This window comes from Leucoraja erinacea, chromosome 8 (genome assembly GCF_028641065.1).
Source record: "Leucoraja erinacea ecotype New England chromosome 8, Leri_hhj_1, whole genome shotgun sequence".
In the NCBI taxonomy this organism is placed as follows: domain Eukaryota; kingdom Metazoa; phylum Chordata; class Chondrichthyes; order Rajiformes; family Rajidae; genus Leucoraja; species Leucoraja erinaceus.
This window is the reverse complement of record NC_073384.1, coordinates 23,148,523-23,167,399: the sequence shown is the minus strand read 5'-3', so window position 1 is coordinate 23,167,399 and position 18,877 is coordinate 23,148,523. Positions and strand designations below refer to the sequence as shown.

Here is an 18,877-nt window from a genome sequence, read left to right as displayed (position 1 = left end):
TCGGCATCCCTGCGAACAGTCACCAAAAGCTAACATGGGTAAAATACTGCCACGACGCAGGGACAACAAACTATTCAACCACTGACGTATTGGAGTTCCTGGAACATCTACACCATGACTAAAAGGTGAGTTACAGTGCCGTAAATACAGCATGGAGCGCCTTATCTGCTTATCTAAAACAGCATGACAGCAGAGCATGGGATCCCATCCACTGAAGGTAAACTTATCAAGGGCAACTATAATAATAAGCCCCAAAAACCCAGGTATACCCATGTATGGGATATTGGTGTGATATTGACATATCTCAGAGAATGGCACCAGCCAGATCCCTCAGCTTGCTCAATCTATGTTAAAAACGCTCATGCTTATGGCTCTCGTACACGCTCACAGAGTCCAGTCACTCCATAAAACTAGACTGGATAACATGGTGATTACCCCAGACGCATCACGTTCATATTCTAGGTCTGGTAAAAATCTAACTCGCAGGTATATGGGACTAGGCGAGATTATGAGTTCGGCACGGACTAGTAGGGTCGAGATCGCCTGTGTTTCCGTGCTGTAATCGTTATATGGCTATATAGACCAGGAACGCCCTATTCACTGGTGGGATTCCGGGCCTGCCCACCAGAGTCCAGGTTGAGTGTGGTGACCCATCTACTACAATATATAGACACAACCCACAATCTTAGAGGGAGAGGAAAGCCTATGGGTCAACCACAGAAACCCCAAGACGGGGTACGAGCCAAACCACTCCAAGGTGGCTCTAACAGGTACTGAAAGCTGCCAGAATAGATAATAATACATTTTAATCCCATTCCACTAGGGCAGCATTGATATCAGCGGCTGAACGAATGGACATCCCGGTTGACCACATTCTCAATACGGCAGAATGATCAAGGGAACGACGTTCAGAACATTTTTTATTATAAACCGTTGATAAACCTGATTTAATTGCAGAAAGAATATTACAAACTGCAATATTAATTTAAGCTCAGGGGAGCTCTTTATGTTGTTATTGTTAAACAAATACCTTTCTGTTTCTTGTGAAAGCAGATCCACTGGTTGATTACGATAACATTTCCTCCCTCAAAAACTTCGGCAGTGAGTGAAATAAAAACTGTTACACGGTTTGAAATCACAGACCTTTGAAGTCTTCACGGAATCACTCACGTGGCTCCGAAGTAAAATAGTAAGATTAAACGAGTACTTACCAGTATGAAGTTTGATCTGTATTTTATGAGGAGTTACGGTGAGGTATTACGTGCCCTCCGCTCCCACCCTCAATATATAGATCAAACTAATAAACTGATGTCTCATGATCTTTACTATCTTACTTCAAATATTGTGTCTATCCTGTGATTTCACACCGCTGCTTCGAAGTATGCCGCACATGCGCACTGGGCTGGGATCTTCACGTAATACCTCACCGTAACTCCTCATAAAATACAGATCAAACTTCATACTGGTAAGTACTCGTTTAATCTTACTATTAAATACTAGTGAAATATGGTCATTGTTCAACACGGGAATATTAGAAAAACTGACTGAAGGAAATATTCATCTTAAGTAAAATTGAAGCATATTAAATGTTTACCTTTCGGTTAGCATCAAGGTTAGATGCTGGAATCTGCAGAGTCACCTGATACTCTGTCTTCTTCTCCATCTCTTCAGCAATGAAATTTGCCTCACGAACATAAAGATTAGCCTTGGAGATCTGTTCCTGCAACTTCATAAGACTGTGATTCAGCATTGCCTCTCTGTAAGAATTAGAACAATGTAAAGAAATAAGTGCTGTTCCTTGATTATCTGCGATATCTTTCTGGCCTTTTCACTGGATGGAAATTTATGCAAATCACATATATTGAGGCAATTTACGTTGCCTTTACATAATTGCAGGATACATTCAAGGGTAACAGTAGATAGGAATCTATAGGATTCAGCATTGTTATAAAACCACACCCCAAGGCCATAACCTTTATCGTGACAATGACCCACCTCTCCTCTGTCCACAGGCGAAGCCGCTGCTGAGTGCTGGGGGAATTGAATGAGAGGCGCTCCATACTACGGTAATGTTTCTCAGGTGACAAACGCCTGCGTAACTGCTGCAGTTCCCGCTCATACATGAGGCGTTGTTGTTCAAGTGCAGAGCGTTTCTCCTCCTGGTGTTGCTGTTCCAACCTCTGCAGCACCGATTGCATTGCATCTGTCAATGAAATAAATCATGCCATTAGCCTTATATCATATAATACAATGAGACATATACTAAACTATCTCTACATTTTAGCAACTTGATTTTAGCAAGCAAATAAGTACTCTATTCCCACCATTGTTTCCAAGGGTTTTCATCGTGACCTCCATCTGTGCAAACTCAAAGCTGTAATTATTCTCACTGGAGCCATCACTTGCACTGTCGCCATCCCCATCCAGTTGCTCACTACTGGAACTTTGCTTCATCGAATCGTCCTGTCCCTCGTCTTCTTGCAATGGCTTTGTTTTCGGCAGGTTAATTCTGTAAAGAATAGAAATAACTTCACAAATTTGCTGTGAGGAACTTACAAAAGGCTTTAGAAATTTCCACTCTCAACGTGTTGGATTGGCAGCGGTTATTCATCTTCAGGTTTCAGTTCTACAGCAGGTATGTATTGGAAATGGAAGACAGTAGTAATACCTTGTCCTCATTACAATTAGTTGGAATTTTGCAGAATGCAGTTGAACAGGTTTCACAAAGGCTTTGGAATGTGATGATGCTTATCCACTGTCTTATGCAATAACAAAATAGAGTGTCCACCCAGGCTAGCAAAATTCACTTGTTCACTACTAATAATTAACATACATGTTTAATCATGAAATTCATAATTGTTTCAGCTTGCAGTATATTTCCTCATTTTCTTACAATGCAGGAGCCCATTCAGTTCATCGTCAATGTCAGCTCATAGAGCAATCCCATTCAATTGTCCCTGTAACTTTTTCTCCCTGCATTCCCAATAATTTTACAACCGACATACATTTGGGTCACTTTACTTGTCAATCAACCTATGGACTTGCACATCTTTGAGATGTGGGAGGAAACTGGAGCACCTGAAGTAAACCCACGTGGTCACAGAGAGAACATGCAAACTATATGCAGACAGCACACAAGGTCAGCACTGGACCCTGGAATTGTGAAGCAGTAAATGTTCCAGCTGCACCACAAGGCTTCTATGCGCAATAGGGTACTCATTCAGCTAAGGATAAGAATATTTGATAACCAGCAACACAAACCAAGCTCAGTGGTAATTCAAACCCTCAATATGCTGCACAGACACAGGTAAATTACAGAACGCACCTCAAAACAGTGAGTTTACACCAACGTTACCTCTGCAAGGATGTATACATATATCCATGGAAAGATGCATAAATCAATGTCAATGAACTCCCAAGGACAAAATCCTAAACATCAAGTCTCTGATTTCTGAATTCTGAAGAAGGGTCTCGACCCGAAACATCACCTATTCCTTCGCTCCACAGATGCTGCCTCACCTGCTGTTTTTTTCCAGCATTTTTGTCTACCTTTGATTTTTCCAGCATCTGCAGTTCTTTCTTAAACAAGTCTCTGATCATGATCGATGAACCCTGTTCAGTTGGGCCTTATCTTTTGCATTCCTGTCACTGGACTCCTGGATTAAGTATCCCTTCTCAAAGCTGCATCATGGAAAACAAAGCCCAGCAGTCTAGAGAAAATACTTCAAAAATATATTTGGAGCACGGCTAAACAAATGCAACAACCTTAGTACCAATTGTCTCCCCAAGTCAAGATCCGTGGAAAAGCATAAGGAAAGTATATGGCACCAACCAGTCTCTCCACTGGGAGCACATGAAAACCAAGGGAAAACAGTAGGATCACACAGCACTTCTAATAATCCTTGAAGCTTCATCCACACCACCTGAGTAACATCAGCAGATCCTCCAAAGGAACTTGTCATCAACTAAGAACCTATAAAGTTGCAGTGGAACCAGGCCACCCTCAGACCTGAGGGTCAATCAATGAATATTGTAAACATTTTCCACAGTACTTAAGTTATTGCACTGCAAAGAACACAAACTAAAACCTTGCTCAATGATAAGTTTGTACACATATACAGAACTGATGGAACGAATTAAGGTACTTCATTCAAATTTACCTGAAGAAATGGTTGTTACCCCAGAGGATTCGATCGCCGTGATGAAGCTGTTTAGGACTGGTTAATAGGGAACCATTCACAAATGTTCTGGGAAGAGAAATAAAAAGATACAACCAGTGGTATAGCGAAAGCACAAGTAAATAAATGAACTAAGCTAAGTTCCTTGCAACAGGGTTCATACAAAAAAAATGTAACTGTAGGCGATCGGAATGAACAACACATAAAGAATGCAGGGAATGCTCTGCAACTAGTCAACACCCATACAAGACTGACAGTATCTATTGCAATACAACATGACACTGCTATTTTACTGTTCCAAGAAATGAATATACTTTGATAACAGACATGGCAGTGGATTTTTCAACAGCAATTTGCAACTTCCAGGAAAGCATACTTCAGCTGAAAAAGGAAATTAGAGATTCTTGCTTAAATATCACTCAAGTGACTACAATTCTCAAGCTAAACACCTGAGTTTATGGTAACTCAATTGTCTTTTGGACATATTTTCCTGGACTTCAAAGAACTTGGTCACTTTAGGGTATTGATGACATTTTTTTGTTCATGTGTTAATAAGAATATAGAAGTTGTGTAATGTCAATATCCGAAAGGAAAATATTGCAGACTTTAAGTCATAAAATAAAACTGCCAAATGTTAATTTGTGGAGGGAGAAACAACTTCAAGTCAATGACATCAGTACTGGGAAAAGTGAAAGAAACCAAGTTTTAGAAAACGGGCGACTGAACCAGGCATGAAAGACAGGAAAAATTGTGGGTGATGTATGAAATCATTCCTTCTACACTAGGGACAACTAAACACTATTTGGGTAACCACACAGCAGAACACCTCAATTTAATCTGCAAGGTTAAGGTTAAGCGTAGAAGGTTAAGGGTGGACTTGATAGAGGGCTTTAAAATTATGAGAGGGTTAGACAAAATTGACGTGGATAAGCTTTTTCCATTGAGAGTAGGGAAGATTCAAACAAGAGGACATGATTTGAGAATTAATGGACAAATGTTTAGGGGTAACATGAGGGGGAACTTCTTTACTCAGAGAGTGGTAGCTGTGTGGAATGAGCTTCCAGTGGAAGTGGTGGAGGCAGGTTCGATTTTATCATTTAAAAATAAATTGGATAGGTATATGGACGGGAAAGGAATGGAGGGTTATGGTCTGAGTGCAGGCAGATGGGACTAGGTGAGAGTAAGTGTTCGGCACGGACAAGAAGGGCTGAGATGGCCTGTTTCCATGCTGTAATTGGTATATGGTTATAAGTTTCCAGTGGCCTGTCAATAATTCACCATCTCACTACTACCATGACTTGCATCTTTGGGCATTCACTTCCTCAATGAAATTCAATGTAAACTCAAGAGACAGTATGTCATTTTCCAGTGTGACCCATGGCAGCTTTCAGGACTCAACATTGAATTTAACAATTTTTGATGATCAGCTTTTCCAGTTGTTTTTCTTACATCTCGAGCCTTTGGTATTTTATCTCTTGTATTTTATCCAGTCACAATTTCCTCACATTTACTGCCACCTCCATACATGCCTTAATCACCAGCTCTTAATTAGCCCCATGACTACTTGTGTAATTCAACTTTATCTGGACTCCACCCTCTTCACAGAACTTGCCCTTTATTCCTTCCGCCTCTCACCTCCTCCTATGCAACTTTGAACTAATATAGTTTCTAACTTTTCTAGGCTCTGATAAAAGAACCAAAACATCAACTGTTTCTCTCTCTCCGCAGCTACTGCTAAATTAGGTGAGCAAAATCACTAGTGCACACCTAAGTGGACTTCAATGGATGGTAAACCTAGCAACAAATTGCTGAAGGAATTCATTTGGTTGGATTTGGTTCGAGGTACAACAGTTAAGCACATACTTTCAAACTAGAAATAAGGATCAGACGAGTTAATTATTAATCTTAAGGAAGATTATTCAAAATTTCACCTAGTGTTTTGTTTTGGTGTGAGAATAACACGTCTCTCTGGAGAAATATCAATGATACAATGTTCTGGAAGTATTGCCATTCCACAGAGCTGAATATCCTGGGAATCATCAGAGCCAATGAGTGTGTGATTCTGCCAAACAAATACAAAAGTACATATTAAATACTCTTGCCTGAACATGCTTTTCAACAAACGGAACACTTACAAGTTATTTCAAATAGTTGAAAAGATACTGGAAATTGTTTTAATACAAACTTCCTTGAAGAAATACTTGGGAGACAACATTTCAAGGAAAGGAGCAAGGTTGTGGGACTATCTAGTTGGTTCTTTCAAAGAGATGACAAACTACCTTTTGTGCTGTAAAATTTACTAAATATAATGAACAGAATTATTTATATAGTCATGATAATGTACAAATAGTTCTGAACCAGAATCGACAATGCAGTACTTCTGGAGACGAAGCAGAGAGAAGACTCTTTGCACAAATGTTATAGCTTCAAATTGGAGGAAAGGTCAAAAACAAAAAAGGTGAATGGAATACCCCAAATAAATTCTACAACGTTTTATCTTTATATTACTGTCTACATTTTTCCCTTGTTGTCCCACCTAAAAGAAAACATAATTGTTTCAGGAAGCTTAAGAAATGTGTATGATAATAATATTGGAAAATCACACCATTTTAAAGTCTAATTGTAAAGAATGCTAGACCAATGCAATAATTCACAAATAGCTCTTCATAGATAAATGTATCATACTGTAGAAAAATGAAAATCTATATTCAGTTTTCAGTCTTTCATTAGAGAAGTATTATTGTTTTCAGCAAATGAGCAAAAAAAAAGACAGCCAAAACAAGAATCAGCCAACTACTGCACATTATTTCATTGCTACTGGGAAGTATGCAATCAAAACTATACTCAAGTTTGAGATTCAATGTCCAAAATACAGCAAGATAGCAGTGGGCTACCAGCATCCTTCAATCAGTAATTCAGAAAGTATTAGAAACACCATGAGCGAGGGTGTCCTATCATTAGCTCTGCATGTGGGAACAAAGCACTATGAATTTAAAATAAAAACTGAAGATGATGGAATATTTAGGTCAGATACAGAGAGAAACAGAGTTGTTTAGTTTATTATCACGCGTATCGTGGTACAGTGAAAAGCTTTTGTGGTGTGCTACCAGTCAGCGGAAAGACAATACATGATTACAATCGAACCATTCACAGTGTACAGATACTACATTCACATTATTCACTTTATAATGTAAGAAATGTTGTAGTTGGAGTAGAGATTTAAAAGAGTGGAGCGATTGTAATGCATGATTGAAGATCCACTTCTGTGACTAGTACACAAATAGTCACCAGAGTTGGGCGCCATCTTAGATCTTTTAGTGTTAAGATATTCCAGAAAGGAAGGACAGAACAAAATAAGGACAGTAACAGAAAGGAATACAGAAAAGTGTAAGTGATAAAAGGGATGAAGAAAATGATGGCACCACATGCATTAAGGATATAGAGCTTCAGTCTTATCCATTGGTTTAAGATCCCTATGTATTTTGCTGGTTAGTACTATGTAATGCTGTATTAGAATGGAAGACAGTGGGAAGCAGAAAGAGGAAGAGGGAAAGAGGGAGGAAGACTGAGGAAGGATAGGCTGACAAAGGGAGGGGATCAGGAAGGGGCTGGGAAAGTTGGAAGGAAGTGGTTTGAAGAAGAGTGTGGGCACAAGCTTGCCTGTACACAAGTGCTAAGATGGAGTCAATCTCCTTGCCTTCAGGCCAAGACACACTGTCAAACCCATGGGTTAGTTGGTGTACAATGGCCCATAAATTTAAAACAAATTCTGGTATCTTTCACTCCTCAAAACTAGAGTTGAATCTAGTCATCCTCAATCCCAAAGAATTGCCTCAGAAGAAATACAAAGAGCCTAAATCGAGTCAGAAATGGAATTACAGAAGTATCAATGTCAGCAAGGAATATTACCTTTAAGTAGTAAACAAGCAGTTCATTTAAGGCTGGATCTGCATTCAGATTCACCAAGAAACACTTGTCATCCCCAACTTTGATTCCAGAGGACTGAAGAGAAATGCCAAGACTCTCAAGCTGTTTTTGACGTTCCTGTAATACAGACAGATGATGTGATCCATTTACATAGTCTCTGACTGGGAATACTAGTGTACAGTGATTCTTCTTTTGAAGAGAAAGGAAGTAACTGACAAGACTCAAGTTACTGTTCCTGTGAATTAAATGGATCCTCTTTTAGACACTGACCCCTGAATGACTACGATCAAATTTAGTTACATTCTCATCATCCATTTACAAGCTATAATTTGCTAAAAGCAAAGAGTATCAGATAATTGTGCAGAATTACAAGCCAGTTACTGACTAAAGATTCAGACAACAAAAACAAAAGGTCTTATCTAAACTCATTGATTAGATTATTGACTGTCTTGCAATTAATAACACGTTCAACACAATAGTGTGTCATTGACTGAAGATACAAAATAAACTGATCAGATCAACTGCAACTTCGATTAAGAAATTAATATGTAAAAAAAGAGAAAACCTCCAAAACATGACCTTAGAATCATAGAAATGCACCATCGCTAAAACTAAAAACCCAAAGAAAACAATGATCATCTTAGTAATCAACAACTATCAGAAGAAGCATTTAACATGACAAAGCAGGTTAATGCATCCTGATCACATCAGTCTAGACAGGATGCAAACACCCATTGGATTATGTTTCATTGTAGACTTCATCAATGCACTCAAAGGAAGGTAATACTTCATCACATACTTGTGCAAAGGCTTCTGTTTTCCTCAGTTTGTCTTCCCAGGTTACTGTCATTTCTTGAATTAATTTTTCAGACTCTTCCAAACGATCCTTCAACTCTGGAGATTTCATTGCCTGGTACAGAAAGGCCAATTGAATTTGTTACAAAGTGTTCACAAAAACGCGAGAAATAAACACAGGCATGGACCACTCAGCAACTTATGCCTTTTCTGTCATTCTTGTAGATGAAGTGATATTCTATCTCAGCACCACTTTCCTGCACTAACCCCTTATCCCTCAAATCCCAGAATATGCAAAAATCTACAAATCCCTGGCTTTAATACACTTCACGACCAAGTCTTCACAAGCCTTCCTGGGTAGAAAATTCCATGTATTCACTATTCACGGTCCTAAATGGCCATACTCCTACTTTGGGAATGTTATCCTTAGTTTTAGAACCCATAACCTTGCATCTATCCTGTCAAAATACACAGGAATATCAGAGCAATAAATCCAAGATAAAAACAGAAAATATTAATATGTGATTGCGATTGAGCTCAGGTCAAAGTTCTGATGGAAGAGGAAATAAAACTAGACAGAAAGTACAGTAACATCTGTGGAGGGAGAAATTATAGAATGGGTTCCCCAAATTGTTAAATTCAATATTGGATCTACTAAACAAGTCCTACAGGAAGATGAGATGCTGTTCCTCACGATTAACATAATCTTGCATCTCCATCACGAGAGTAATAGCGAAGGTCAAGATAGAGAATAGAAGTGACTGATAACTGGATGCAGGCTCAGAGCTGTCCTGCAAAGTGTTCACTCCATATTTAATTGAGCATCTCATACTCTCTGTTTATAATGTGGTGTCCCCTATATTGGAGAAACCAGATGCAAACTGGATGTCCACTTATCAGGACAACACATCCATTCAGCTTAAAAGGCAAATCCAAGGTTCCACTCTTTAATTTTAATTCTCAGTCCCCCATCCCTCTCTAACATCTCTATCTTTGACCTTGTTCAAACAATACGGATGTACAGTACCTTCCTATTCCAATTATTTTGCCTAGATTTGTCTTTGATCTGCACTCTATCATAAATAATTTTTAAATAAATAATTCAGTCAGAAGAGTCTCGACCCGAAAAGTCACCCATTCCTTCCCTCAAGAGATGCTGCTTGTCCTGCTGAGTTACTCCCGCATTTTGTGTTTACCTTCGATTTAAACCAGCATCTGCAGTTCTTTCCTACATAAATAATTCACTCTCCTCAACATCCAACACATAGACTTTCTCACTTTTCCAGTTCCAAAGAAAAATATCTGCACCTGCACTGTCCACTCTGTTCTTCCCCAATGGATGCTTCTTTTTCCGCTAAGCATTTCCATTGAATTTTCCATTTTCCAATGAAATATCCAGAGATTATAAATGCAGTCTGTTTAATCCCTCCTCGTACATCAATTGCACATCCCAAAAATCAATTTGGCAGAGCATGATGCAGTTCTGGTTGCAAAACTACAGGAAGGATGTGATTGTATTGCAGGCGATGCAGAGATTCACCAGGATGTTGCCTGGGTTGAAACATTTTAATTATAAGGACAGGCTGGGGTTCTCAGTTTGCTAACCTTAGATCGGAGGAGACTGAGGAAGGGGCTTCAATGGGATTAATAGGGGCATGGAGAGCCTCTAAACCTGCTAATTTAAAATTGATATCCAGCTCTCATATAGAAATGTCTTCAGCTTGTCTAATGAAACTTAACACAAACTTGAGGAACAGGACTTCATTTTTCAAATATGTGGATTACAGATCCTAGACTCAGCGCGGAATAAAATACCTTCATTTAAGTAGTACTGCTATAACATGATAGTTACATTCCTAAGAACTCTAGTATTAGAGAAAATTATGTTATGTTAATGATGGCAATGAGAAAAAGAGGGCCAGTGGTAAAAGTGTTTCAGATCTGCAATCACAATTATTTTTCACATGATTTTCAAAAGTAAAGGTCTTAATGATAACGGTTTATTTTTGTTACTGCAAAATCAATTTGCTTATCAATTTCAAATGGCCTCCTGTGGTGAGAGTAGCAGCTGTGTCTGAAGAGACATTGGTGTCTGATTACAGCAGGGAGGTTGTATGGAAACAGCGTTTTCTGAAGAAGGGTTTTTTGAAGTCTGAAGAAGGGTCTCGACCCAAAACGTCACCCGTTCCATCACTAGAGATGCTGCCTGTGCCGCTGAGTTACTCCAGCATTTGGTGTCTTTCTGCATTTTTCTAAAGATGCTCAAGACAGGAATTTTTCTGCATTCTGTATGTCTATCTGCATTCAAAGTGATTCTCTAGTTCCCGATTGAAATCCAAATTAGGCCTGCGTATTACAAATATTGTTCCCTCATTCATCAATGACATTATTTCAAATTTGCATTATAGAACATGTTACGGAAGAACTCCCTGTACATTGGTGTTGTTCTGCACAGGGCAGAACACATTAATTTCATTAACTTCACCACTAACTTCCACCCTCCCCCAAATTCACCTGGAAATCCCCTCCTACAATGAAACTGAAAAAGGGACCTCTAAAATGGTTTCCACAGATGCTGTCTGACCCATGGAATACGCAATAGCAAAATATCGAGTAATGCATTTTAGTAGTAGGAATAAAGGCATAGACTATTTTCTAAATAGGGAGAGGATTCAGAAATCATAGGTGCAAAGGGACTTGGGAGTGCAGGTGCAGAATTCCCAAAAAGTTAATTTGCAAGTTGAATCAGCAATAACGAAGGCAAATGCAATGTTAGCATTTATTTCGAGATGACTAGAATATTATAACAGCAATATAATGCGGAGGCTTTATAAAGCACTGGTCGGACTGCATTTTGAGCATTGCGAGCAGTTTTGGGCCCCATATCTGAAGAATGATATGCTGGCGTTGTAAAGGGTCCAAAGGAGATCCCGAAGATGATTAGGTTAACATATAATGAGCATTTGACAGCACTTGGCCTGATTTGCTGGAGTTTAGAAGAATGAGGGGGGGCTTCAGTGAAATTACCGAATAATGAAAGGCCTGGAGAGAGTAGGTGGAGAGGATGTTTCCACTAGTAGGAGAGTCGAGAACCAGAGGGCATAGCTTCAGATTAAAAGGACGTACTTTTAGAAAGCAGATGAGGAGGAATTTCTTTAGTCAGAGGGTGGTGAATTTGTGGAATTCATTGCCATAGATGGCTGTGGAGGCCGTCGTTGGTTATTTTTAAGGCAGAGATTGACATACTTTTGATTAGTAAAGGTGTCAAGGGTTATGGGAAGGCCAGAGAATGGGTTTGAGAGGGAATGATAGATAAGCCATGATTGAGTAGTGGAGTAGACTTGATGGAGCCCTGCTCCTGCGACTTATGAACTTATGACCCGCTGAGTTGCTCCAGCACTTTTTGTGCCCTTTCTTCTTGTTCAGTGTTCTTTTTACGTCTTGACTATAAAAGGTCATATTTGGCGACGCTTAATCACATCTGTCTTTCATACTAATTCATAATTTTAATTGCATCTTTGAATTTGCTTGATATTGGTTCTGATAAAGGTTCACTGGCCTCTACCATGTCACCTGATGAGTGGCCACATCATATTCTGCTTTTATAGACTGGATAGACTCGGCTTGTACTCGCTAGAATTTAGAAGATTGAGGGGGGATCTTATAGAAACTTACAAAATTCTTAAGGGGTTTGACAGGCTAGATATAGGAAGATTGTTCCCGATGTTGGGGAAGTCCAGGACAAGGGGTCACAGTTTAAGGATAAAGGGGAAATCCTTTAGGGCCGAGATGAGAAATACATTTTTCACACAGAGAGTGGTGAATCTCTGGAACTCTCTGCCACAGAAGGTCGTTGAGGCCAGTTCATTGGCTATATTTAGATGTGGCCCTTGTGACTAAAGGGATCAGGGGGGTATTGAGAGAAGGCAGGTACAGGATACTGAGTTGGATGATTAGCCATGATCATACTGAATGGTGGTGCAGGCTCGAAGGGCCGAATGGCCTACTCCTGCACCTATTTTCTATGTTTCGATGTTTCTATCTATAGTTATTTTAATTTTCACATTAACCAAACTTCAAAAATGGCACAAAACAAAAGTACATAAATTACCATCATCTCCCAAAGAAATAAAATAAATTGCATCACCCAAGTGCATTTAGCTATTATCTAATGTAATCTTTAGATATTCATGGCATCAAAAATCATTGAGACAAAGATGGACAATTTTCTAAATTACCTCTTCAATTAGATTAGATGCATTCTGTTAATGTTTTTCACACTGTGGGAATGTTGTAGTGTCAAGTTGAAAAATAAAAGGACCTTGTATTGAGTTATCACTTAACAAATATTTGACAAAACAATTTACACCAAACTGAATACCGTAATGAAGGCAGGTACAGGATACTGAGTTGGATGATCAGCCATGATCATATTGAATGGCGGTGCAGGCTCGAAGGGCCGAATGGCCTACTCCTGCACCTATTTTCTATGTTTCTATGTTTCTATGTAATCCAAAAGTTAATGCAAACATTTGCCAGCAGGTGTCACTGGAGCCCAGGAATTCACCTTTCCTATTCTATCCATAGTATTCCAATCACTCGATTAAAACAATTTTGCCAATCAACTCTAGCTACAATTTAGACCTGAGATCCTAGCAAATTTAAATAACTGAATACCATGCATCCAAGTGCATGAACTAATTGTGATATCTGGATCAGTAAAATGCCTTCTGATGAGAAGCACTCTGTAACACAATATTCTCTGCATCTAATATTTAGTGAAATATCTGATATAGTGGCAATCACTTCAACAGTTATATCTACTTCATAGTCCTCTGCAAAGCAGTCAAACTATTCCTCGCAAATGCATAAAATCGAGGATTCCTAGCACACCGTACCTCAGCTCTGGAGAGTTGTTCCCGCAGTTTATCTACTTCCTCACGGAGCTCTCGGATGATCCGGGCGTTAGGATCTTCATTCACCACAGCATGATTAATAATATTTTTGGCTCTGTCTGCGTACCTCAGAGTTGACAACGTCTCGTTGTAATTGTCGGCGGCAGGGCTAACCGTTGCAATCATTGCTGTTTTGCTATTTCCACCAAGACTGTCCTATATTTTTACAAAAAAAACCAATGAAGTGTGTGAAGATACAGTTAAAGCTGAACTCTCCACAATGAGTTCACATATTAACATAGAAACGAACACTGGCTTCTGAATATGAATTGTTTCTTAAACGTTTTAAGGATACATTTCTGCACTTGTGAAATATAAAAAGCTTGATGGTTCACAACACACATACAACATTTCTGTGCAAAAAAAAATTACTGAGAAGAAAGTGGTCTGTATCAGCTAATGGCTGGAATGGGGGAAAACGAGGGAAAGAGCTAAAGGGCCTGTTTCCACACTGTATGATTCTATGACTCCGTGAAAGGGGTGCAAAGATGATCAGTAAATACAAAAATTATAATTTTGTTCACCAGGCAATGAAGTGCTCCACAAGATGTGTGTACATGAACAAAGTGGGGATGGATTAGTATGTCCCATTTACCTCCTTGGTCAAATCAATTTCATGGTTAAATGTTGAATGGTTATTTGTTGGGGAGCAGGAATAACAACTATTGAAAGAGTATTTCAAAAAGACCCAGATTTACAATTGAAACAACCAGATTATCAGTATTCAATGTTATAATGAAGAAAATCTGACAGCAGGTTTCGGAGTGCAGGTATGTGTGGTTAAATGCAAAAATCCAGCATTTTTGTTAGTGATTTCTTGCTCCTATAGGGAATGTTGTGTAGGTTTCTCTCAGGTAATCAGTCCAAACTTGTGGACTTCAATTTTCAAGAACTATTTTTTTTAAAAACCTGCAATTATTACATTACGTTAAACACAATGTAATTGAGTTTTTAAAATGTGGAATGGCATTCTAAGCCACACTTGCTGTTAAACCACATTTTTGCCTAAATTACACAATTTTTAATTAAGAATCCAATTCCCTCAAGTGATTCAACATATCATTTATTTTTTTAATGTAATTGATTTATACAATTTTTAATGTTCAGCTTCCATAACCTTCAATGTGTCTCAGTGTTCAATTTTGCTCCCTGTAGAATGTAATAAAAAATAATTAATTAGAGCCTTTAGCTTCCAATTTACTGACCATGGGAATTCTTCAATGTGATTAGCTGCTCAGCTGGTACAAGTATATCAAATTTGGATAGGAAAGGTTCAAAGGGATATGGGTCAGACGAGTAAATGGGACTGGCTTTGATGGGGCATTTTGGGCCGAAGGGCCTGTTTCCGCGCTGTATGACTATTATTTTTTCAGGATTACAAAAACAAGGCCATAAGACATTGAGCAGAATTACACCCTTTGGCTCATCATGGCTGCTGCATCATGGCTGGTCTATTTTTCACCCATTTGCCTGCCTTCTCTCCATAACCTTGGATGCTCTCACGAATCAAGAACCTATAAATCTCCACTTTAAAAATACTCAATAACTTGGCCTCCGATGCAGTCAGTGTGAATAACAACTGACACATGATCATTGTCCACATTCTAAATCTACCCTTTGGCAAAGTTAACTATAAATAGGCTTTTACACCAGTCCTGTGACTATACGCTCATTGTTTCCCCCATCATTTAATTCATATTTTTCTTTTCACATTCCATTCAATATAATAGCAAGAACACAGCAGCTCATTTCAAATCTTCTCAGCACAAGATGCGAACAGAGGGATTGCTGTACCTTATATATTTACCTCTTTCCCTCCACTTCTCACCCTGTGCCCCAACACCCAGAGTTAGTTCAGAATTTTAAAAAGACATAGGCCAATTAGCTCAATCTCATCATACCCTCCTGCACCTTGAACAACTGTTTAGCCACTGCATTCAAACTCTCCTTATACAGAGAATCGGGTACAAATCCTGGTACAATACAGATTCCTAGCAGCTGCGAGCTGTTTGTATCTTCATTACATTGAGGAGCAGTACCCAGTTATAAACTCACAGTTTACCTTTAGTAGCCAGGTCAGTACAGAATCTCTGTAGGGAACAAACTTGTTCTTATTTTTACCAGCAGCCTGATCCGCCAGAGCAGAGATTACCAGACCCAGAGTTGTTAAGGATCTGAAAAAAAAAGTCAGCACAAAGAACATTATCAATAAGGAGCCTTGACTGTCATTTCTAGTGGTGCAAACTGATGGTAATGTTGGTCAACTATAGGGTACAGTGGCGCAGCAGTAGAGTTGCTGCCTTACCGCGCCGGAGACCCGGGTTCAATTGCGACTAGGGTCCTGTCTGTATGGAGTTTGTGCGCGGATTTTCTTTGAGATCTTTAGTTTCCTCCCATACTCCAAAGATGTACAGGTTTGCAGGTTATTTGGCTTGGGTTCGTATACTCGATATATGTGAAATTGTCCCTAGTATGTGTAGGCTTGTATTAAAGTGCGGAGATAGCTGCAGATTCGGTGGGCCGAATGTTTCTGTGCTGCATCTCTAAACTAAACTAAAAGTAGCAAGCTCATCATACATTTTTATTGGGAGATGCAACACATGAATGGGCCCTTCAGCCAACCAAGTCTTCACCAACCATCACCACCTGTTCGTCATCTCCTCCCAGATTCATCGACTCTCTTAAACACTAGGGGCAGTTTACAGTAACAGGATGAATGCACAAAGATCTGGATTGAATTGTCTCCAGCACCGTGAGGCAATGCACTACTGGCTACACCTAGTGCTGCTCAATATTGTCTAATAATCTTTCTTAAATAACAGGCTTGATTATTTTACCAGTAAAACTGGTACCTGATTAAATGTCAGCTTTCAAACTCTATCATATTTCATAATCCATGTTGCCCCAAAATTCCTAACGACTCCAATTTAAAAGTCGCCTTCTCTGTAATGTTTCTCAATTGTACAATCCCCAAACACTGCTTTCCTCTTTCTTCATCCCTCCACTGCCCAAAGGTCTGCTCAATTTACATGGATCCTTGGGAAATCCAATTTTATTTATCTGTCCATTCTTCTTTAAAACCAATCTCCAATGTAACCCCCATGTCTTAGGTTTCCATTTTTGTCAGATTACATCAGTAATGTTGGTGGGACATTGTTGCTTTTATGATTAAACGTGACATCTGTCATTGGCCTTTTCCTATTCACCTGTTCATTCTCCTTCAGCCTTTAGGTTGCTGTCCTCTCCAATGTCATACCCTGACAACCTCCTTCCCATTTTCAAAGATCAAAGCTTTTCACCTCAACTGTGATTTCAAACAAATCTGCTTAACCTTCTGGCTAGTTACCTCCTTTCTCCACTGAGGAGTGGCCATGAATCACAGGAGTGGCCATGAATCACAGGAGTGGCCATGAATCACAGGAGTGGCCATGAAGAAACAAATATAAATAGAAGATGGACAAGTGATGAGTCAGAGAGGTTTCACACATCAATAGGCTTCTCATAATTGATAGCGAGCTGCATTATTATCAACAAGAGATGTTGTAATCCATATAAAAACAAAAGATAAAATCAAAGGGGAAATTCAAATAAGGTAAATACAGATTTGGGTTAGGGTCAATAAAATAATTTCCAGCTATAAGTAGCAGGCAAACAAATAGGCAGTGATTAATCAAACAAGTGCCTTCAAAACAAAACCTTGATATTCAAAAAGCATAGCAGCCAAAGATACATTTAAGAGGGATTTAAACATAAACTAGACTAAGTGGGACCCGTTAGTCCCAGTCACACGGGAGGCACGGTCCCCCAACACAACCCATTCCCCAACGCAATATTCTACCACTCACCTGTTCCCCCCAACACAACCCGTTCCCCCCACGCAATATTCCACCACTCACCCATAGCCCCTACCTGCGCAGGCGTGGCTCATTTCCCCTCATCCCCCAAAACTCCCTCCCCTCTTCATATGTGGGAGGGGGGGGGGGGGGGGGGGGGGTAGGAGGGAAGTGGGGTGTGAGGTGGGGGTGTTGGGTGGAGGGGGGGGCATGTGCGCGGAGGGGTGGTTGTGGGGGACGGAGTGTGTGGGCGGGGGGGGTTGTGGAGGGAAGGGAGTGGGGGCTGGGGGGGGGTGTGGGGGGGGGGGGGGGGGTGGGGGGGGGGGGGGGGGGGAGAGAGCTCGGAGAAAAGGCGGGGAAGGCCATGGGGAGAAGCGGGTATCATGGCGGAGGGGGCAAGAGCCAGCGAGGGGGACCAGGGGGGGAAGGGGTGAGCTGGCGGTGCGATGGGGGAGGGGGGGGAGAGGGGGGGGAGGAGAGGAGAGGGGGGGGAAGAGATAGGGGGAGAGAGAGAGGGGGGGAGGAGAGGGTGCAGCGGGGGGGAGGAGAGTGGGGGAGAGAGGGGGAGAGAGAGAAGAGAAGATGAGGGGAGGAGGGGAGAGGGGGGAAGAGAGGGAGGAGAGAGAGAGAGAGAGGAGGGGAGAGAGAGGGGAGTGAGAATGGGGCAGAGAGAGAGAGGGGGGGAGAGAGAGAGGGAATGAGAGAGAGAGAGAGGTGAGAAATAGGGAGAGAGAGAGAGATAGGGAGAGAGAGGGGTGAGAGAGAGGAGTGTGGGGCGAGAGAGGAGAGAGAGGGGGAGAGAGAGAGAGAGGGGAGGGGGAGAGAGGGGGGGAGAGAGGGGGGGGGGGGGGGAGAGAGGAGGGGGAGAGGGAGGGAGGAAGAGAGGGGGAGAGAGGGTGGGGAGAGAGAGGGGGGAGAGAGAGAGAGGGGGAGAAAGAGAGAGAGAGGGAGGAGAGGGGGGAGAGAGGGGGGAGAGAAGAGGGGGGAGAGAGGGGGAGAGAGGGAGGAGAGAGAGGAGAGGAGAAGGAGAGAGAGAGGGGGGGGGAGAGGGAGAGAGAGAGGGAGAGAGAGAGAGGTGGGGAGAGAGAGAGGTGGGGAGAGAGGGGGGGGAAGAGAGAGGGAGAGAGAGAGGGGGAGAGAGAGAGCGGGCAGGGGGAGGGGGGAGAGAGTGGGGGAGAGAGGGGGGGGG

The 18,877-nt window shown here is 40.9% G+C and overlaps 1 protein-coding gene across 4 annotated transcripts in view; it reads right to left on the bottom strand.

Annotated features, from left to right (window-relative positions):
* LOC129699434 (kinesin-like protein KIF13B) overlaps nucleotides 1–18,877 on the bottom strand; it is a 181,054-nt gene that overhangs the window by 53,500 nt on the left and 108,677 nt on the right. For all 4 annotated transcript variants that reach the window (XM_055639207.1, XM_055639209.1, XM_055639208.1 and 1 more), the window contains exons 10-18: nucleotides 15,918–16,029; nucleotides 13,799–14,011; nucleotides 8,905–9,015; nucleotides 8,088–8,222; nucleotides 6,110–6,240; nucleotides 4,161–4,247; nucleotides 2,325–2,509; nucleotides 1,996–2,203; nucleotides 1,595–1,757 (exon numbers count right to left, since the gene is read on the bottom strand). In XM_055639207.1, coding sequence (XP_055495182.1) covers nucleotides 1,595–1,757; nucleotides 1,996–2,203; nucleotides 2,325–2,509; nucleotides 4,161–4,247; nucleotides 6,110–6,240; nucleotides 8,088–8,222; nucleotides 8,905–9,015; nucleotides 13,799–14,011; nucleotides 15,918–16,029 — 1,345 coding nt within the window. The remainder of the gene's footprint in view (nucleotides 1–1,594; nucleotides 1,758–1,995; nucleotides 2,204–2,324; nucleotides 2,510–4,160; nucleotides 4,248–6,109; nucleotides 6,241–8,087; nucleotides 8,223–8,904; nucleotides 9,016–13,798; nucleotides 14,012–15,917; nucleotides 16,030–18,877) is intronic.